General features: G+C 39.2%; 1 protein-coding gene across 1 annotated transcript in view; it reads right to left on the minus strand.

Annotated features, from left to right (window-relative positions):
* Positions 1-4,907: 4,907 nt before the first annotated feature.
* Positions 4,908-23,903, minus strand: part of LOC127638708 (transcription initiation factor TFIID subunit 3-like) — a 79,783-nt gene continuing 60,787 nt past the window's right edge. The window contains exons 3-7 of the mRNA XM_052120353.1: positions 19,788-21,463; positions 10,129-10,208; positions 6,887-7,142; positions 6,555-6,661; positions 4,908-5,456 (exon numbers count right to left, since the gene is read on the minus strand). Coding sequence (XP_051976313.1) covers positions 5,342-5,456; positions 6,555-6,661; positions 6,887-7,142; positions 10,129-10,208; positions 19,788-21,463 — 2,234 coding nt within the window. The 3' untranslated portion in view covers positions 4,908-5,341. The remainder of the gene's footprint in view (positions 5,457-6,554; positions 6,662-6,886; positions 7,143-10,128; positions 10,209-19,787; positions 21,464-23,903) is intronic.

The following is a 23,903-nucleotide window of genomic DNA, read 5'->3' on the forward strand; positions in this document are numbered from 1 at the left end:
ACAAACTTCCAGATATGATATTAAACATTTAAATCTGTATCAAAGTAGACTACCAATGTTTTCACCAACTGCTGATTATTTGGGACCACCTGTTTAAGCGATGACTCAATCTGACTTTTTATAAAACCATGACCGATTATAACAACCTCTGTTTTGTTAGTATTTAACTAACTTTTTTTTAAATCTTCAATACACGCTTGAAGAACATTTAAATTAGTCAGATCATTGGGATTCAATGATAAATATAATTGCAGGTAACCTGCATAGCAATGAAAATAAATGTTGTATTTTTGAATCACAGCACCAAGCAGTAACATATATAGTGAAAACAATATTGGCCCTAACAGTGATCCTTGCAGAACATCATAATTAACTTTTGAAAAGGAGGACATCTCATCTCCAACAGACACTACAAATTTCCTAATCATCAAGTGGGAAACAAACCAGTCCAAAGCCACCCCAGATATTCCCACCCATCTCTTTAATGTATTAAAACTGAATGATCAACAGTATCAAACACCACAGTTAAATCAAGCAACACTAAAATGGAGCACTCTCCAGGGCCCTTTGCCATCAGTAAGTCTTTTGTCATCCTAAGAAGAACGGTTTCTGCTTTCTCTATAATTTTTTAGATTAAAGATAATTTAGAGATTGGTCTATAGTTATTTGCAAGTATAGTTATAAGTATAGTTATTGGTCAACATTAATATCAATATTTGAAATTGACAATCTGATATTGTAATAATATAATTAATGGTTGTGACTTAGAGACAGAAGATGGTGTTCTTTTAGGCTATGACCTTAAAACTTATCTATGTTGCTTCAAAGGCATATGAACATTTTAAATACCCTAAACTGATCACAGCTATTGTCACAGATACAGATACCCTTCACTAAACTAGTAGCTCTGCATACCAGTTTGCATGTGGAAGGCATTTCTTATCACTGCTCAGTTCACTTCTAACTGCTCCCTGCTGCAGAAGAACAATCACTTCTGATTTGAAATGAGTAACAATGCAACAATAAAGGCCTCAGTTTTCTTTGATAAGCGCTAACATAAAGCAATGATCTAGCTGCGGTAAAGGCTCATTTCACCAGCCATATCTGGGTGATTAGCAGAATGACAGGGAGTGAGGGGATATTTAAGGAGATTTTAAATGAGTTAATTTGCTGCAGAGTCCGAATCATTTCAAAGTTGCTGTGTGGAACCCATATAGCCACATTGGCAGAGCTACAAAGGGACAGGTTTTATTCTACTGTAGATAATGCTAAATAAAAGTGTAAAACTGCAAACAAACAATGCTAGAGCATCATAACAAATAAGAAATCATAACAAATAACTTATTGCAAATAAGAGCAAGTTGATGTTATTCACAAATGCAAAGAGCAATCTGCACATAAGTCCTCCAATCGTCACTCTTCAAGGGGCAGAAATTGAAAGAGTTAAATCTTTTAAATATTTAGGTATTTTAGTTGAAGACAGTCTTAGTTTTAAAGGACATGTTGAACATTTGGTTAGGAAACTGAGACTGAAAATTGGTTTTTACTTTAGAAATAGGCTATGTTTTTCTTTCAATGCAAAAAAGAAACTTGTAGCTGCAACATTTACACCCATTCTGGATTATGGTGACCTCATTTATATGAATGCCCCGACCCAAGTATTGAAACCACTGGACTCTGTTTACCATGCCGCATTGAGGTTTATCACAAACTGTAAGCCTCGCACACACCACTGTGAACTTTACACACGTGTGGGCTGGACAGCACTGGAGAATCGTAGACTCAGTCATTGGTATATGTTTATTTATAAGGGTATTCTGCGTCTGCTCCCCTCATATCTGTGTGAATATATTCAACCAAAAGGAGCTAAACTGTATTCTTTACGTTCACAAGACTCACTGCTAATGTCTGTACCAAGTGTCCGCACTGAAGCGGGTAAGGTGGCATTTCACTATTCTGCCCCCACAACATGGAACAACTTACAAAAATTCTGGAAATTAAAGGAACTGGTTTCAATAGGCCAGTTTAAACTTTTGCTCAAAAGTTAGGAAATGAAATCTATGGTTTGTAAATGTTTTTAAATAGTCTTATGAAATTGTTATGAAATTGTTTGTAATGTACTAAATTGTTGTGATCTGTGCCGCTGTCTTGGCCAGGACTCCTTGAAAAAAGAGATTAGTAATCTCAACAGGATTTTCCTGGTTAAATAAAGGTTTATTATAACTAACTCCTATTTTCCATTTGGTTTTCTTTTCTCTCTAAATTTTATAATTGATACATTTTACAAACATTTGACAACCAAAAGCGTTCTGTCTTATCTTGGAACACAATTATATCTAACAGACTTCCTTTTGTGAAACGTTTTGCTTGAAAAGCATCTTTTTTAAGTGTGAATTAAATGTACAAAATTTTTGGGGTCACTGTATTTAAAAAGCCATGATGATATTTGGGACATGAATGAAATGGCACTTGAGAGATTAAAAGACTTTGAGATTTTGAATACATGTAATTTTTTACACTGGTTATCTTTTTAATTCAACATGTTCTGAATAAAAACACTTAATTGAATAATAAACACTTAATTCGCAATAATTAACTCTTGGCAAATTTGTATGACAATTTAACACTAGGGCTGTCAATCGATTATTAATTACTACATAGTATGCCGATGTATACTATATTATTTATAACTAAATTAATTTGCAAATCATTTCTAATATGTAGGCCCTAAAATAAATGTAATTCAATATTTTATACTAAAATCATATACATATATTCATACAGTATATATCTTCATATAGACCTTTTGATAAATGCCATAATTGATCAGCATACCATGTAATTAATTAGATTCATAGATTCATTTGAAACATTTATAGCAATATAAATATAATGTATACGGTATATTAAATATAATAATTCAGGTCATTATAAAACATTACATTATTGTGGCAGACCAGTACTGATTTAGTTTGGCAATAAAAAGTGTCTTGAGAATGCATTATATTATTTATTTCCATATTATTGTACATATGTTTATCAATGGCCTACAGTCCACACTAATCCATTTTGCAACTGACTTTGTCAATCTGTCCAAGATTTATTATAAGGGCTTTTCTAAGGACGCGTCCACATACACGCATTAGACACTTTTGGTGGATCTCACATCATAAACAAGGTTCAAGGTAGTTTAAAACCAGACTGATTTCACCATGAAATCGGAAACAGTAGGTTGAATTTTCTTTAGGTAAAATCTGCATGTGCTTACCGAAATGTGAAACACTGCTCCAAGTGGCCAAACCGGCAAGAGTTGTTGGGCGTATGGACATGTGTGAGCTCTGTTTTCAGGATGAAATGTCAATGGAGAGGCGCTAAAATGAAACTAACCATATTCCATAACCATATACACTCACCTAAAGGATTATTAGGAACACCTGTTCAATTTCTCATTAATGCAATTATCTAATCAACCAATCACATGGCAGTTGCTTCAATGCATTTAGGGGTGTGGTCCTGGTCAAGACAATCTCCTGAACTCCAAACTGAATGTCAGAATGGGAAAGAAAGGTGATTTAAGCAATTTTGAGCGTGGCATGGTTGTTGGTGCCAGACGGGCCGGTCTGAGTATTTCACAATCTGCTCAGTTACGCACAACCATTTCTAGAGTTTACAAAGAATGGTGTGAAAAGGGAAAAACATCCAGTATGCGGCAGTCCTGTGGGCGAAAATGCCTTGTTGATTCTAGAGGTCAGAGGAGAATGGGCCGACTGATTCAAGCTGATAGAAGAGCAACTTTACCTGAAATAACCACTCGTTACAACCGAGATATGCAGCAAAGCATTTGTGAAGCCACAACACGCACAACCTTGAGGCGGATGGGCTACAACAGCAGAAGACCCCACCGGGTACCACTCATCTCCACTACAAATAGGAAAAAGGGGCTACAATTTGCAAGAGCTCACCAAAATTGGACAGTTGAAGACTGGAAAAATGTTGCCTGGTCTGATGAGTCTCGATTTCTGTTGAGACATTCAGATGGTAGAGTCAGAATTTGGTGTAAACAGAATGAGAACATGGATCCATCATGCCTTGTTACCACTGTGCAGGCTGGTGGTGGTGGTGGTGTAATGGTGTGGGGGATGTTTTCTTGGCACACTTTAGGCCCCTTAGTGCCAACTGGGCATCGTTCAAATGCCACGGCCTACCTGAGCATTGTTTCTGACCAAGTCCAACCCTTTATGGCCACCATGTAGCCATCCTCTGATGGCTACTTCCAGCAGGATAATGCACCATGTCACAAAGCTCAAATCATTTCAAATTGGTTTCTTGAACATGACAATGAGTTCACTGTACTAAAATGGCCCCTACAGTCACCAGATCTCAACCCAATAGAGCATCTTTGGGATGTGGTGGAACGGGAGCTTCGTGCCCTGGATGTGCATCCCACAAATCTCCATCAACTGCAAGACGTTATCCTATAAATATGGGCCAACATTTCTAAAGAATGCTTTCAGCACCTTGTTGAATCAATGCCACGTAGAATTAAGGCAGTTCTGAAGGCGAAAGGGGGTCAAACACAGTATTAGTATGGTGTTCCTAATAATCCTTTAGGTGAGTGTATAACCAGAGTAAAAATGTTATGTAAGGGGGACAAATGCAACCTCCTAATCACATTCATCCCAATAAACCCAATAACGTCTTGGCTTCAATGTTGAAACCAATTCAAGGCAATTATGCATTAGGGTGCTTCTTGGAAAAGGTGAACACACAATGGTTTCGCATTCATCCGAAGTTGACAAACAAAATGTAGTGATGCTGAATATTTGAAGATAATCATGAGTGATCAACATGTGTATTCACACCCACCTAAATAAACGGCAAGTAAACAAAACAATAAGATGTGAAAAAGCAACTTTTAATTAAATCCATAATAAAATGAAACTGCACCTCCAGTCGAAATCAATCTGAAGAAAGTTATTAAAAGGCAGATAGTCCAGAGTATTCACTCTTGGGTGATGTTGTTTTGATGAATCAGCATGTACATTAAACAAACTTTAATGAGGGTGGACTGAGAGGTTCATTTCAACATACACTTCTACAGAACAACCATGAGCTCAGTACAAAGATCATATAGACATACTGTACGATTCTCCACATAAAAAAGTAACATATACACATTTGAAAATTTCTTTAAAAAAAAATACATTATGATACCGGACACTGAGTTAAATTAACCGAGTTAAAAGAAGCTTGAGGAAAAAAAAACTGTAGCAAAAGAGTGTTGGAAATTAATTAAGGGAAAAACAGATAAACACTGAGACAGGAGAAAAAGAAATGTGGGTCAGTGCACTTTGCGCTTCCTCTTTTTTGTCTTCTTGTCTTTCTTCTTGCCAGCACATTTCACACAGTACCATGACTGGTCCTCCGGAGGGGCGGCTACAAGACCTACACAGGGCCTGAAACAGAAAGAGTCTCAGTTTCAAGATAAATCATGTATAAGCATATGTTGGTATGATCAAAACTTTATTTGCAGAGTTTGCATTTTCCGTATATACAAAAAAATCATGCCTTTTATATAAAAATACTTGATCATTCCCACCATAAAATTGTTACTTTTATCATGAAAGATACATAATTAGTTCTGTACGTGCACATTATTTGATCTTTAGGCAAAAAGATGATTCCCGAAAAGCTTTAATGTACTGCCAAGACAATACGTGCTTAATTTTTTTTTATGTTTGATTGGCACTTCCTTCGATTCACTTTATATGGCATATGAAAGAATTACTTTAAAATACAGTAGCTCTGAAGCTTTAAATTACAATCATATCATACTGCATTTTGTGCTTGTATGCCAAATAAGCAAATTCAATCTCATATGTCTCTATAAAGAATGTTCTCATAATCCTAAAAACCTCTTGATCTAAAGGCTTTTGTTTAAAAGCTTGAAATTAGTTTGGTTGAGAAATATAAATTGTACTTAAGAATTTACAAAGCTAACATTTTAAAATGTAAAATTAAAAAGGGACCAAAATACATGCAATGTTGTTAAAAAGCACCTCAGGATCCACCTGAAATGAAGTTGATTGAGAATACCCAGAGTGTGTACATCTAGCTAAGTGCCAAAACATGCTAGCCACATGCTAGAATCATGTTAAAACATGCTAGCAACACCTATCTAAGTGCTAAAACATGCTAGCAACAACTAGGTAAGTACTAAAACATGCTAGCCACATGCTAGAATCAAACTCATACATGCTAGCAACACCTATCTAAGTGCTAAAACATGCTAGCAACAACTAGCTAAGTGCTAGAACATGCTAGCAACATGGTAACAAAATGCTAACAATGTCTGTAATCTAGGCAAAGTGTAAACTCAAATACAAGAACGTTTTGATTTGTTTAATGTTTATTTTGACTAGTAAATATTTGGAATATAGTAATAATGAAAGAGTAGGTGTGATTAAATGTGGTAGTGTATCTGTATGACTTAATTGTGTATTTTGAAGTTGTGGTGTGTAACGATGTAAAGGGCAATTAAAACAGGGTTTTACCAGTGATACCAGTCATCGCACGCATCACAGCCAATCATGGGACTGCCATCATCAGGCTTATTACATCCTGGACAAATCCAGATCTGATTACCCCACTCATCCCGAATCTGTGAAAAAAAAGAAAGACATTATCCATTTCCAAGGCTGTCAGTAGATTTTGGAACAAAATAATGTTCATGTTAATCGACAAAGCAACATAATTGCCCTTTGTTGTTGGCCAATGCTGATAATCACAAAATATCATCACCCTGGCCGACACATTACTTTTGAACTATATTACTTGGCTGAAAAATTGTCATTAATGCTTGCCTGTATGTATATGTGAGACTCACCACGTATGCACTGACAGTTTCCGTGACGACGCTGCATCCACGTGCTTTGGCTTGGCTGTGTGGTGGCTGAATGGTGGCAGGTGGGGGTGCAGGGGGAAGGACAGGTGGAGGGCGGAGTGGGGGCACCACAGGAGCCGGGGGAGGTGGAGGGGGAGCTGGGGAGGAACGCATCCGAGCTCCAGGGCCAGACTTTGCCACTGGGGTCCGTGGTGGTGGAGGAGTGGGCTCTGAATCTGGTACCACCTTACTGATCACACTGGTCAAGACACAGAGGAAGAAAGAAAGAGAGAGAGACAGGAAGGTAGAGTTATAAAATGCATAATTTCACAGTAGCTTATCATACAGTTATTTGCTGTATAATTAATAAGGATGCACATATAGAAATTTTAGCCAATACTATAATTATTTTAAAAGGGATAGTTCACCCAAAAAAATGAAAATTCATAATTTAAGCACCCTCATGCCATCCCAGATGTGTATGATTGTCTTTCTACAACAAAACAGAAACGAAGAATAATATTTCAGCTCTGAAGGTCCATACAATGCAAGTGAATGGTGACCAGACCAAAAAGGAAACAGAAGTAATCTGTGTTTAGTGTTTAAATCCATATCTTCAGAAGAAATACAATATGTGTGGGTGAGAAACAGAACAATATTTAAGTAATTTTTTACTCTAAATCTCCATTTTAACTTTCAGATGTGAAAGTGAAACTAAACAGGCACCACATGACTTTCAGAAGTAAAAGTGAAAGTGGAGATTTAGAGTAAAGAAAATTACTTAAATATTGTTCTGTTTCTCACCCACACCTATTTATTATATCTCTACAGAAGACATAGATTAAACCACTGGAGTCTTATGGATTACTTCTATGTTTCCTTTTGGAGCTACAAAGATCAGATCACCATTCACTTGCATTGTATTGTATTGACCTACATAGCTGAAATATTATTCTAAAAATCTTCATTTCTGTTTTGCTGAAGAAAGGAAATCATACACATCTGGGATGGCATGAGGTGCGTAAATGATGAATTTAAATTTTTTGGGGGCACTATCCCTTTAAGGAAAGGTCTTTAACAGATATAATGGCAGATATTGTTAATCTAGACAGAAATATTTCAAAACCTTCATTCTGTCCATTGCAATACAAGTCTCATTCTTATGCTAAAGTCTATCAATTAGGGATGTAACGGTATTGGCAGATTGTTCAGTATTTAAGAAGAACTCTATAACAGACTTAGAACAGCCAATATTATGTCAACCGATAATTTTTTCCGATACTGACAATTTGCTCCATAGCCAATATAATGGTTGTTATTATCAATTTATAGTTTTATTTGACTTTTTAGGATACCGATAATTATTTTTGTGTCATGGCAGAAAACCAATATGATGGCCGATATTATAAATCAATACTGTTTTGTCTGATAAAAAAGTTAAGTTCTAATCGAGAATAAATAAAATCTGTAAAAATTATGTATGGATTAATGAACTGTACAAAAACAAAAACAAACACAAAACAGATATTTAGTATTTCTGTATCCTGGCATAGTAAAACAGGAATAACAAAAAGTGCTGATACTATCTGCTTCCAATATCAGCTGATTAAGACGCTAATATTGGCTGATAGCAATATGGTCACATATGCATCGTGCATCCCTAATAACTATATTTCAATATTTGTGAAGAACTCTATGACACAGTTATAGAACAACTAATACATCAACCGATAATTATTGTCATATTGACATAATACTTATTCTGCTTGATAGCCAATGCAATGATCATTATTATTAATCTTTCGATATTACAAATCTATTCTGTTTCACAGATTCACAAGTACTGACCGAGAATAAAAAAAAAAAAAAAAACAGTAATAAAAAAATAGAAAAAATAAAAATTGCCAAAGTATAAAGTACAGTAAAAAAGGATGGATTAATGTTTAACATTTCTGTAACCATAACATTTCCAATATTGGCCAATTCAGATGCTAATATTGGCTTATATTGGTCACTGAAATTTGATTTATCCCTAATAATTATATTCCAGCATTAAATAACTATTTGTCATAGTTTTAGCACAGTTTGTGTTTCTTTTAAATGATGACAGACATTCAGATTAAACCCTGCTGTTGCTGAGTAACAGGGTGATTGACAGGCTCAGAGAGAGAGGACAGTGCAGCTTGCTGTGATATTGACCCTGAGAAGGGCGTGTCAAACGGCCAGCTCTAATTACACACACACAGACACTCATTATTTATGCTTTATCTGAGTGACACCTCTCACGCACACACACAACCACGCACAGGGCTCCCTCTCCGGGCAGAGATGGTGTGGGGTATGCCCTGTCCAGGATGTGACCTTGAGACCACTGTGAGGTCAAAGTTCACCTGTGCCCTTGTTTCCACATGCATCAAAGGGGCTTCTGTTGAGATCTCACTAAATTTACTCTGTAGCTTTCAAACGTAAAATAAATGTCTGCATCCAATATTGGCCTAATCGGACAGATACTGACAACTTTTAAATGGTGATATTGACCAATTTTGATATAGACTCTGAAAAATAGTGCATCCCTAAAATCTTTCAGCCTACAAAACAACATCTAAAGGTCTGTGCTTATGTAAACACATGGACATAGAAACACACAGCTCCTCTTGAAAGGGCTGCTGATTGCGTTTTTGTTAAGCACAGACTACAGGTGCAAGACAAGAACACAACATAGACAACATAAAAGGCACGACGCTGAAAATAAAGGCCTTCCTGTACAAACACACACACAGATACATAAACATTAATGTTTCCTGTCCTGCATGCAGGTGGATCTGAAGAGGTGTGGAAAAAAATTCAACAGCATAGTCAAAACACGGCCCCGAAGTTAGAATTTCTGAGCGTAAATCACAGTGCCATTAACTCGACATCAGTCACGTGTAAACGTACAGGAATAGGTAAGCGCCTTACCTGTAGTATGCACTCTGCGTGTGTGTGAGAGGGTTAAGTGGTGTGAACACTAGAGCCATTGATAGGAGTGTGCAGGAGGGGGTCGTGATGTGGAGAGTGTGTGTGTGTGTGTGTGTTTGCCCCCTCAAAGACCTCACGGGCCGTTTGGGACTGGTCACAAGACCCAAAGCCTGAAACTCACACCTGTACGCAGACTACCAGACTCTGACCACACAGAGAGCAGCTTGATAGCCTCAACCCTCTGCATGTGTGTGTGTGTGTGTGTGTGTGTGGGGGGGGTTACTTACATCTTGTCCTGTCCAGCGCCCACTCTGAGGGTCAGTCGTGGTATGACAGGAGATGGCGGGACAGTGGAAGGAACTTCAGCCTGGACAAAGAGACAGAATTCAGGACTACATTGTATTATATGAGTTGCTCTAATGCTGTGATTTGTCAAATGGACTCTTTTCACAGGTTTGAAATGCGGAAGTAAACTATGGCAGGGTAAACTCGCCTAATGGTACATTGGAGACACCACAGCAAATATAATTTTTGCATTTCCATTTGCTTAAACAGCAAAAGAACAAATCCACTGTGTCCATGACTTTGCAAAAGAGGTAAAAATTAGAGGTTGGTGAATTATGGCAGAAGAGAGAAAACTGAAGAAAGATGCAATATTTACTTTCACTACCTCAGCAGCTGGATAACCGTACAAACCAAATTGCAGCAGTGTTGAACAGTTTCTTTTTTTATTAGTAATGAGAGGAGACAACAAAAATGATGTTAAAAAATGTACAATTATAATAATTCAGAAATCTTAAATGTAAAAAGTTTGCTAGATTTACGCTGCAAAATTAAGACGGAAATGCATAAATCACAGTCTGTGAAAAGGGTCTAAATGGACGTACAAATATAGAAAGTTTGGCCGATACGATAATAATTTTTTGTATAACAGTTAAGGCTAGGGCAAAGATTTTCCGGATGCCGTTCTGCTCACTGTTGATGGCTCAGCCTTTCGATGCATACTCTTTTGACAGCGAGCCCATATGGATAAGCATGCACACTATGATTGCTTTGTGATCTTTTTTTAATAGACTCAACATCAGGTGCAATTGCAGACCACGCACAAAGACATGGGCTAGAAAAACTAGGCTGCATGCGGACAGTCCGTGCATACTGTGCTGATGACAGAAATTGCGTCACGCATTTGGCCTTTAGTTCCGGTCCACTAATCTGATTGGACAACCAGTGTTCCAAGAGTGCTGACATAAGTGTAACAGCACTAGGACGCTTCACAGTTTGTATAACTATCTATGTTTGTGCCATTTTAGACTAGCTTTAGTCCTGTTTTGACATCGTTTGGAAACAGAATTACTGGCCACACTACGTCTAAAATATACGTTTCGAGATATTAACTTTGTTTATAGCTTTGCAGAGATTTTTGAATAAATGCAACATCACACTCACAATCATGCTGTATGTACTGAATACCGGTATACTGTTTGAAAATGAGCTTACCTACTTTACTCAACATTGCATGTACAAACTGTAGCCAAAATACTGTTTTGTACAGATCCAAACGGAAAACTATTTGTTAATGTAGTGGCAAAACTAGAGGCATGGCATAGTGTATTAACAGTCCAGAGAAAGTATGTTGTTTAAAAACAGCAGCTTAACAAGCATAAAAGTAAATGCCTCTGTTGACTACGTTTTATGGTCACAAATATTACTTAGGTCAACAACAGCAAACAACAGGCATGACTGTTCCATGGCTGTTTCTCAATGTCCGAACTTTTTGCGTTCTTACGTCCTTGTGAACTTGTTTGACGTCATCACCCACCTCCAAAAAAAGAAAATAGTTGAGGTTGTTGAATCTACATATCAGAGCACATCTCAAAACTTGCATAGATGTGGTCCTCATGTCTTCCAAGTTCATTCTTTCAGTGTAGTTAGGCAAGACGAGAATGCGTTCTTAGCATTGAGAAACACCCCATGTTGCTTGTTTACAAGACATTACACTATGGTTATCATCACTGGGTCAGCCATCACAGGTTTGGGGTAGTAGGAGTGACTCCATACAGATGTAATTCCATACAGACACAAAACAACAACTTAGGTCGTCACTACCCAATATGTGTAGAGTACACGTGGCCTTGAATATTTCACGTTAGCAATTAAACTACAAATCTGCTACCAACAGGGTAAAGATCACGTGGCCTCACCTCAAGCAAGCAACACAAACACACACACACACACACACACACACACACACACACACACACACACACACACACACACACACACACACACTCACACCTAATACTCAAGGGGACAACATAGTGTCCAGCTAATCCAGTTCAGCTAACACCAGGGTCAACCTTACCGAAAAGCCCTCTATGTACACACACAATCTCTCACACCTCTAATGCTGGCAGAAGCGTGGCCTGTTCAAGCCAGTGGAGGCAGAGAGGAATGGATAAAAGGGTATGGACAGACCCCAGTAGAAAGATGAAAACACCAAAATGGGAGGATAAACAGAATAAAGCGCATGAGAGATGGCGGAGGTGATAGCTGGCAGAGGAGACCGGTGTAGAGTGTGTCTCAGGGGTTTTTCCGAGGTTTAATGGGAGTGAGGTGTTCTTTGTCTGTTTGTGTCGGGGAGAACCCCTGCCGCTATGGCGCTTTTGTCCATCTAGATCCTCTATAATGCTGCTGCACTAATTGTTTAACACAGAAACATGTCTTTTCTCTCTTTAATGTTTTTGTTTTTATTGTTGTGCCGCACATTCATTACTAAACCTTTGTGGATTTGGAGACTCCTCCTTGTGTCTCGCTTGCACTCTATGTATCCAACCCATCCTCTCTCTTTCAGGTCCTTTCCTCTATGCATGTGAGTATCAGCAGAATTGAGAGAATGGCTGGCAGGCTGCATCATTTGAAGAGAATAGCAGCATGTGAAGCCGTGTTAGCCGCGGCATTAGCATATATGCATGAACAAACCTGCCGTGAGATGCCAAAAAACAAAAACAACCTCTGGAGGTATGCCTGCACTCACAATTCCCACTCTTCGATTCGCTTTCAGATGACATCCTCTCAGATGGCTTTTATGAAGTATTATAACCATGACTATCGCACATCTCTTCTAGAGATATGTGCAAAAGAATGAACCGCCAACCCCGATTGCTCCTATGTACGGGTTACACTATACTGGGGCTATACAAGGGCTGCAACTCTAAACTGCCATAAAAGATTTATCAGCAGTTTGTACTCCAGTTGATTAGAAGAGCTCTTGAGTTAACGCTGGACTCGGCACAATGAACTTTAAGACTGCCGTGTTAATCTATGGAAAACTGCTGCAGAAAATGGCCAAAACTCATTCCAACGGGTACCAGTGTTTCCTTCTGACACGCTGCTAAATCTACAGAGCTACTACATTGGACAAAATGACTGAATACAACAGAGCATACTGTGTTGCATACTATATTCCAAAAGGCAATGTGCTCAAATTGACCTTCCATTTTCAGTGTGTCGAATGAATTGAAAGCATCTTTATTTTGACTAATGAAATAATCTGCAAAATATAATTAATGTAAATAATAAAATATAACTGGTCGGCACTAACATACAATGTAGTGAGGTTATGTGACAACAACAATGTAGCATACAATTAATTGAAACATTGATTGTTGAATCATTCCTATATTTTCATTTACTTTAAAAAATGCAGAATTTAAATAAATATACTTTATTGTATCGCTAAGGGAAATCTGCTTTGGACTCCATGCACAGCAACCATTAGCAAACACAAAAAACAGACACACACAGTAGCAATAGACTAAATAAAACTACACAGCAAAAAAAATCTTCAAAAATAAGTCTCGGGTAATCTCATTAAAAAGTCTAACTGAGGTAGGCACAAAGGAATTTCTAAAATGGTTTAACCTACTAAAAGGAACTCTGTATCGTCACCTAGAGGGCAAAAGACAATTCTCCGTTCAAAATAAGGGACTGACCATCAATGATTTAATGGGCTTGCCTCAGTTCTGTCTGCTCATATAGTATCTGGATAGGTCGATAATCTTTTCAACCTATTGTTTTCATTGTGACCTGCACAAGGCGAGAAAGTTTTGTTTTGAACTGTATTGTTAAGTTTCCAACCAAATAAAAACAATGTTCTGGCTTACCCCATAAACTGTAACTGTAGGCAGTAGCACACTTGGACGTTTAAAGTTGTAGTTTTAAAATGCAGATAGTTTCAAGCTGCAATATCTGCCACTTGGAACATACAAGAGGGGACCTGTATTTACTAACCACAGTGGGGCCATGGGGAACAGACATCCAACACACAAGCACGTCCACACACATACCTCTTGACCTCTCCAAGGAAGGAGCTAAGGCCGTGTGTCTTGACGATAAGGCCTATGTACATGTGAGTGAATGTGTGCGCGCACACTCAGGATCACCAACAATGGAAGGACGAGATAGTACTATCTGCTTATGTTAATTAGTCTTTAAGTGGTTGAGGAGGTGGGAGCAATGTCTTTCTCCTCAAAAGTGCCCCATCCTACTTAACCTGCTCCTATCACGATTAGTCCCGCTCATTCATACACCCAATGCATGCGCACCCACAATAAAAGGCTGTGGGATTGTGGAAATTGATTAATCAGCTTCTAAATGGATGTAAAGCGCTGTACTGTAGCTCATGCGACCCGTAGACTGACATCGCTCTTTAAAAGTGCTACAAGCAAAGGAACACCTTCCAACCGGACAACACAAGAGTGGCTTTGGGACAACTGTTCTTGAGTGGCCCAGCCAGAGCCTGGACTTGAACCCAATTAAACATCTCTGTAGAGACCTGAGAGGATCTGCAGAAAATCTCCAAATACAGGTGTGCAAAGCTTGTCGCATCATACCCAAATAGACTTGAGACTGTAATCGCTGCCAATATATATATATAAATATATACACACACACAGTGTATATGCCATCTCAGAATAGAAAAATTAGAGATACATTCTAATGTTTTGAATCCATTTTAGTAAATATTTCTCAAGAAAATGTGAGTGGTGACTGCCTGAGCTAAAGTCACTGCCACGATACAAGGTTGTTTAGGGGTGCATTTCCCAAAAGCAGCATTAGCCATCTATGGTCGCAAGTTATCTTGTTACCAACATAGTTAAATGATTTGGTGTTTCCCAAAGTCTAGTGGAACTACACCTATCCACCTTGTGGTTAGAAGCATAGTTTCTATTAGTTTGCTGTGTGGACATCATTTGACTTTGCTTAGGCTTCTATATCTTTAATTACATTACATAATATATATATATATATATATATATATATATATATATATATATATATATATATATATATATATATATATATATATATATATATATATCTTTCATTCGGTCAACACTTTGACCACGTTAACATGCATTTAAGAAAATGACTTATTCTGGGGTTTTGAAGAAACCAGCATTCTGAACATCACTTAAATGCAAATGCAGCTGTTTAAGGGATTAAAGGCTTTTTAGAGAAAGCTCTTTATCACACATGGTTTCTGTCTGAGAACAGGGCTTTTATATGTTTATGTTAATGCATAAGTGGCGTTTATACTGTATGCTTTTGAACAGTGTGCATACGCATGCGCTCAAGTGCATCAGGGAAAACGTGAAATCTGATATAAAGGGACACCCATCTATTGCAGCGTATGTACAGTTGAAGTCAGAAATTTGCATACACCTTAGGCAAATACATTTAAACTCAGTTTTTCCACAATTCCTGACATTTAATCTTAGAAAATATTCCGTCTTAGGTCAGTTAGGATCACTAGATTGTTTTAAGAATGTGAAATAATAGTAGAGAGAAAGATTTATTTCAGCTTTTATTTATTTCATCACGTTCACATTGGGTCAGATGTTTACATACACTTTGTTAGTGTTTGGTAGAATTGCGTTTAACTTGGGTCAAACATTTTGGGTAGCCTTCCACAAGCTTCTCACAATAAATTGCTGGAATTTTGGCCCATTCCTCCAGACAGAACTGGTATAACTGAGTCAGGTTTGTAGGCCTCCTGGATCACACAAGCTTTTTCAGTTCTGCCCACAAATTTACTATTGGATTGAGGTCAGGGCTTTGTGATAGCCACTCCAATACCTTGACTTTGTTGTCCTTAAGAAATTTTGCCACAACTTTGGAGGTTTTGGCTGATTTCTTTAGATTTTCCAAAGATGACAAGCAAAGAGGCACTGAGTTTGAAGGTAGGCCTTAAAATACATCCGCAGGTACACCTCCAATTGATTCCAATTAGCAATTAATCAGATGCTAATTGCCTAAAGGCTTGACATTCTCTGGAATTTTCTAAGCTGCTTAAAGGCACATTTCTCTTTTTGCATGTAAACTTCTGACCCACTGGAATTGTGATGAAGTCAATTAAAAGTGAAACAATCTGTCCATAAACAATTGTTGGAAAAATTACTTGTGTCATATACCTTGCTTAATGTCATTAACGACAGCTCTACATTGTTGAACCAACAACATGTGCGATATAGTTACAACGGTTTCTGAAAACAGTTGTGACTAGCTAGTTAATTTCTCCAACGATGCATCCTACTATGGCGGTTAAGCAGGGAGTTATGTTGTATGGGAAAAGCACCCCCGGGTAGTTGCCAGGGCGTTGCTGTATCGTTGCATAGATGTTCAAAATGGGTTTTAGTGCTTTGCTTCAATCTTTTAAAGATGCTTAAGAGTTTTGTTTGAGGCATGTAATCACAAGTGGATATCCACGAGAATAACTGCATTTACTGTACAGAGTTGTACATCAGAGCTGTACATAAGACTTTCTACACAAGGGGGCCAGGGGGGCTCAGTGAGTAAAGACATTGACTACCATCCCTGGAGTGGCAAGTTCGAATCCAGGGCGTGCTGAGTGACTCCAGCCAGGTCTCCTAAGCTAAACCAAATTGGCCCGGTTGCTAGGGAGGGTAAAGTCACATGGGGTAACCTCCTCATGGTTTCTATTATGTGGTTCGTGTGGTAAGTTGACGCGTGGCAAGTTGTGCGTGGATGCTGCGGGGAATAGCATGAAGCCTCCACACGCGCTATGTCTCCGCTGTAACACGCTCAATAAGCCACATGATAAGATGCACGGATTGATGGTCTCAGACGCGGAAGCAACTGAGACTCTCCCTCCTCCACCCGGATTGAGGCGGGTCACCACGCCACCACAAGGACTTAGAGTGCATTGGGAATTGGGCATTCCAAATTGGGGAGAAAAAGGGGAGGAAAAAAAAAAGTCTCTACATGTTTTACACTATTTTCTCATGTGCTTTCAGTGCAATTGCTCACAGAGACCAGCTTGGCATAATATAAATTATATACTTCCCCATGCTAGTCTTTAATGATGGTATAATATATCTCTGATAACCTCACCCCTAAATGGCAAAACCAACTGTGATTGAGCACTAAACATGTCAGTTAGATTGCTCTTCATGTCTAAGTGGGTAGTTCTTGGCCAGTTTAAGCTGCAATAAAGTCCAAACATTTGCCATTTTAGTCAAAGATCTGCAAGATGTTTACCCGCCCAAGTCTTTATGATATTCTCATCCCTAGATATGGTTCAGGTTTTTGCCATTTTTTTCTGCCTGATGAATATTGTAAATCTGAATCAACCTCTGTTCAACAAGAACCACGATTTGAGGCATAATCATGGGCGTAGCACAAATGGTGTGGGCAGAGTTACGCACCAATTTTAATAGTTTAGGTTCAAGTTTGGTTCCAATCCCAACCCTTATTATAAGCAATAGTAATAGTAATTGCCTTTAAAAAGGACACTAATACATTTGAAAGACTTTGTCATTCCTGAAAATGAGAGAGTAAGTGGAACTCACTTTGAGAGCAGTAGAATTTGCAGATTACAAGGGTCTTAATATTTTTCAGACCAAATATTGGGCGAGATATATATCTTTGAGAAACAAATCCCAAAATGTTCTGTATCTCTTCCTCTTCTCTCTTCATCTCTCTCTGTACTGTACTGTTTGTTTCCTCAATCTCTCTCTCTTCCTCATTCTCTCTCAATTTCTGTAATTTTGTGTTTGGCGGCAGTAATTCAAAGGCAGTTTTTAGGAAACAGCACTGGATGTTGTGGTTAAGGTCCAGAGATAGCAGATTGTATTGTGGTCCCACAGCATAGGCATTGTAGCTGGATTTGTCCGGTTTTATGTTAACGCAATACTCTTTTCACCTGAACTAATACAACCAGTGGCGTAAAGCCCCTTACTGCAACCGACGGCATTTTTCAGCTAATCTCTACGGATTTAAGTCACTTGCACACATACCTCACGCCAACGACTGATAACCCCCTGGCTCCCCACCTCCTCGACTCTTTCCCTCTTTTTTCCTTCCCTCTAACTCCCTTGTCTCTCTTTCATTTCTCCAGCATGGCAGCAAAGCAGCCTTGCAAAAAATTAAAGTGATGGAAAGATTTAAGCAGGTAGAGAGAGAGAAATCACTTTCTCAATCCCATCTCCCAGTGGCAGCATGAATGCAGAAAAAAGATGGAGAGAAAAAGAGTGTGGGGGTCAGGGATTCAGATAACCAAAGAAAAAGAGACAGAAAGCTGGAAAAATGGAATTCCGCAGCAGTCCAAATAAATTCAAGGAGCTCTGATGTGGTGTACATACATTATCGCTGCTGTTGTTGAACAGTGAAAAGCGACTAGAGGATGAGTTTGATAAAGAAAGACTAACACAGTCTTTCGCTCACACACACAGACACACTCTAAAATGGGGGTATGAATTGGGTAAACAGAGGCTTTGAGGTGTATTATCCCTTGTTTGATTTGCACACAGATTTATAGTGTGTACAGGGGCTCCTTGCAAGGAGCAGGATTCCAGAGACAAATCGACCGGAAAAGATGTAAATGTAGCTGAGTGATCCACCTCTGATCACAAAAAATGTGCGTGCACGCACACACACACACACACACACACACACACACACACACACACACACACACACACACACACACACACACAAAAGACAGAAAGATACACATGCACACAACAATGCCAGCTAGAAAATATATCTGTGTGACTCCCTTGTGTTTTGGATGCTGCTCCTGATTCTAAATTCATGTGAAAGTTTTATGAATGGCTCATGCCGCCTTATGTAGTTGCCATAATCAGAACATGTGATTACGTGAAGCCCACAGGGGAGTAACCCCAATTCCAATCTAAGTCAACATGAAATCAAAATTGATCCTATTTACTTTAATACATCCTGGTCTTATTGTGCACAATTCATAAGTGCATGATATTTCAAATCTAAAAACATTTGTCTTAATTTTTTATCAAAATGTAATAACTTCCTCTGCCTCTGAAACTACTTTCCTTTTTGGCTTATATCCCGAATCCCTCTTAATTTTCACCCGTCATGTACGGACCACTTTTTACAATCCAATAAATTCCAGATTGATAAAATCAAGTCCCACCCTTATTTGAATTCTCAGAAATGTCACATTATGCAATTAAAATTTAGCAAATTAAGGCAGCAAAATACATGCTCTCCTAAAATGCACCATCTCTTTAATATGTAGTGTCGGAAATCTAATTCATTGTAGCGAATCGGCTCATTCGGACAGTTCAAGTTATTGAAGCTGTATGAGTGTCCGAACAGCCTGACACAGCAATATTGTCTCAACCAATGGTTTGAGTTTAGGGCTGCTTTCTGTTTCTTTGACCAATCGTAGATGGAGGATGTGTTCGGGAAAGCGGTTTGAAAACAATGTTTATTATTGCAATAAGGTTTAGTGATGCTTGTGCACGAAATTACACACTTTAGCTTAAATTCCTTAATACTGTGCAAAATAAGATGCTTGTAGCTGTAGCTTGGGACGCTATAATATTGAAGTAGCTTTTGCAATAATAGTTTGACTAGGAACTTGACATGTGCAGGCGCCTCTTACCATTAAATTCGGTTTATCAAGTTTAGGCTTCTCTTTCTCCTTTTCCTTTGTCTTTTCCTTCTTGTCTTTCTCTTTCTTCTTCTCATCTTTGTCTCGTTCCTTCTTGGTTCGTTCTTTCTCACGTTCCTTCTCACGCTCCGTCTCTCGATCTTTCTCCTTTTCTTTCTTCTTTTTCTTCTCTTTCTTGTCTTTCCTCTTGTCTTTGCTCTTGGTGTCCTTGGGGTGTGGGAAGAGTTTATCAGGGAGTATTGGAGGCAGAGGGGGCAACATTGATGGGATGCGTAGGCAAGTCTGGGGGCTGAAGAGCTGAGTGGCAGCAGCAGCGGCGATGTCTCTGGCTCCTAGAGATATCCTCTTTTCCTCCTTGCCTCGCTCTTTGCCCTTGTCTCGTTTCTCCTTCTCTTTCTTGCTCTTTTCCTTATCTTTCTTTTTGTCCTTTAGCTTGTCCTTCTCTTTCTTCCCGCTAATGCCGTCTCGCCATTCCTCACCTCCGAGCGATAACTCCGGCCAGGGCATCTTGTTTTCCTCAACCAGTCCTCGCTCCTTCTCACGCTTCTTCTCTTTGTTCTTACCTTTGTCCTTGCCCTTATCCTTTAGTCGCTCCCTGTCTTTCTTCTTCAACTTGGCCTTGATGTCCTTCTTTAGTTTTTTCTTCAGAAGAACGCTAGTTGCCGGATCTTTTCGTTCCTGGGGAAGATTGAGAGTGGGTGGTGGTGTGGGGGGCGAATCCGGCGAGGAGGACAGGTAAGTGGGCTCTGGGGGTGATAAACTTGGTGCTTGAATTGGCTTTTGAGCCTGATTGGCCTTTCGGATGACCTCGTCTATAGAGTCGTCCATCGTCCAATGGTTGGGTGTGTTGAGAAGAGGAGGAATTAGCAGAGGTAGGAGTTTTCCAGTAAGAGCTTGTGGAGGTTTGATGTGGCCAAGTGTGTTTTTGGGCACAGGTTTTAGAGGGTTTGTCCCATCACTATCCAAGTCCGAGTCACAATCAAATGGGTCCGATGTGCCTTCTCCACCTGCACAAGCACGAGCAATCACAGCGGCTATAGAGTTCTCGATATCCTCATCTCCTGTATCATGACATCTGAGCTGGCCATCACGACAAATATCATCCCCTAAAGGTCCGGCCCAACCATGCCCAGCCATCCCCAAATGGGCAGGACTTGGCCTTGGGCTACAAGGGCTTTTGGGCCTAACGGGTGACCTCCTTCCTGCCTTCTGATTGGTCTTCGGTGGAGTCAACGTAAGTGACCGCCCCAACACCCCAGTGAGTGCAATACCACCCCCTCTTTTGGGCGACTTGTTCTTCTGCCGTGCAGGAGATGGGGAGGTGATTTTGGGCTTATGTCCAGGTGTAGGAGGTGCCACAGGTGGACGGGGTAGTTCAGGGGAGAGGGGAGGGGAGGGGGAATGGGGCATGTGCTGGGAGTTAAGTGAGCTAAGGGGCTCCCGTGGCTCATAGCTCCATTCGGGGCTAACGCCAGGTTTGGTACTCAGACGGGGTCTTTTGGCGGCTGGCAATAAACCTTCAGGTCTGGGACTCTGTCCTTCATGATGGCTGAGCCAGTTCTCATCATTTTCTTCTTCATCTCCATCCTCCTCCTCACCCATGGAGACCTGCATGGCCTCGGCAGAAGTGCCCATGTCTGCAGGAACGGGTTCCTCCTCTTCCTCATCTGAAAGAGAAAAATACACAAAATCTTAATATTATAAGACTCAGAATTTTACCTTTTTTGACAACTTTATTGCTGGGCACTAGGGACGCTGTGGTGCGAGTTTCTGAAAACAAAATTGTGGTTAACTGGTTTTATAATTATTTATGCAACAGCAATAAAATATTATGCAGGACTAAGCACAAGACAACTGATAAATACACAACAAATAAACAGAAAGCATATAACAAGAGATGCTACAAAATTGGGTACAACACCACTTATGAGAATACCTGTCGCAGAATGATGCACTTCAATGCAACTTGGAGTGCTTGGAGTTGCAGGGTGATCCTAGCTTTCAAAAGTGCAGCTGCAAGATTAGTGTGCTAGCGCAATATGTATCTCACGGCATCCAACCGTTTATTCTTCTGCAACAGTTTATTAGAAGAGTCTTCTTCATGTTAACAAGAATGGCTCGAATGGCTTTCTCATCTGTTCTATGCATGATTAGTTGTTTTTTTATCAATAACTGACTATAGAGAACAAAAAAGGTATTAAAAGAGACATTTTTCAAATGACAAATGGGTCGCGTGGATCTCATCTTTGGAACAACTTTTACACGCAGCATGCAGTGAAAGAATCTTGATGCTGAGTGAGTGAAAAAGAAACATTTACCAGCCATTTGCCAAATATATACATTTTAGACCAGTGGTACTCATTGCACGGCCCGGTGGCCGCATGCGGCCCGCAAGCCCTTAATTTGCGCCTCACGGTGATTTTTGTATTTTTTATTAATAATACATAATTATATAATTTAAATTCAATATGTTTAATGCAGGCCTGAATCACGTCAATGAAAATTTATATTGTTCCCTGGACGGCAGATAGATAGCAGTATAGCGCAGCTGTTGAACAGGATGGCCGAAATAGAACGCAACTGCTCAGCTACAGCAACCGACACATCAGTTTGCAAGTCAGAGTTGAAGTTGGATTTTGAATCAAAATTCAATGCTATCATGGAGTACAAGGAGTTTTTCAACTTCATTGAGAACCCCTTTCATGCGCCAGGGTCATTTCTTACCCCAGTCATCACAGCTCTCTGTCCTGACGTGCTGGAATAGAGAGTGATATAGTAGAGCTGCAGGCAAATTACACATTGCAAGGTGAACTAAGATCAGGTGTTACCCACTTCTGAAGCAGTGCGTGCAAAACGTGACATAATTATTTTTGTCAGCACTTGTTCATGTCAAGCAACATATTCAACAATGAACATTGTGAAACAAAAACAGTGAAACAGACTGACCAACGCACACCTGGATTGCCTCACATGGATAGCAACAACAGATGATTGATTTAGAATTCATTCAGTCAAGGGACAGAAGGGACATTTTCACTCATCCAACCACTGAGATAACCCTGAATATGGGTCTTATGCAGGTGATGTAGCCTATTTTATGTGTGCATGTATACATTTGGGATTTGCTGTACATAAAATCAATTGCATGTGCTCTATTGCTCTGAATTTGCTCTCAATTGATAAAAAAGGAAGAAAAAGCACAACATGCATTGTGTTATTAGATTGAAAAAGTTCTGGGTCAAAAGCCTACTCGTTGTTCTGGCGGCCATACATTTAATCATTTATTTTAGGTGGGCATACGCAAAATCCTAAGAAAGATAGGTGGGCATACGGCATATGAATGCGTATACCCTCTACTACACTACTGGCGCAGCCCTCTAAATGATGGTCTCAACCCAAAGTGGCCACCAGTGAGTAACACTTTTTTTAGACGTATAGCACGAAATTTGGTTGCAAATGCGAGTGGTTTTCTCTCATTGTAGTAGAGGGTTGCGCAGAGAGTAAACAACCATCTGGGGATTTAAGAATCAATAAAGAGTTTGTTGAAATGAAGATTGCGATGCATCGGAAAATCTATATTTATACCCAAACTTATCTCAAGTAACTCTCAATCATTCTAATGCTCCCAAACAGCCGTTTTAAGACTTTTCTTTGGTGGAAATAAGTCTGGGAAACGGAATTCCTCAGTTATATTTTGAATTGAAATTTCACAGTTTTTACTGTACTGTAGATTCTAAGTTCTTATGGTTAAATTAACCGAGACATTTTTAATCGCGGTAAGTAGTGAAACCATATTATTGCAATATCCCTACTAGGTACAGAACTTAAAGAGAACAAAAAAGAAAAAGGGGGAAAATGGGATTAGGAAATTATTCAAGCTGGACTCTGACAAATGATGTCTACATGAGGACCAAGGCTAAATGTTTTGGAGCATGAGCTATAACTGCTAGGCCATTTTGTAATGGTTTTAATTAACTAGATTTTACCATTTTCTGAAAACACTTGAGTGGTGCTTGCCTATGCCAAAGGTGTTCTGAGTGGCTTTTAGTGCTTTCCTATGTGGTTGCTAGGTGTTTTTATAAGTCTATGGAATTTTTTCACTCATTT

This window comes from Xyrauchen texanus, chromosome 47 (assembly GCF_025860055.1).
Source record: "Xyrauchen texanus isolate HMW12.3.18 chromosome 47, RBS_HiC_50CHRs, whole genome shotgun sequence".
NCBI lineage: Eukaryota > Metazoa > Chordata > Actinopteri > Cypriniformes > Catostomidae > Xyrauchen > Xyrauchen texanus.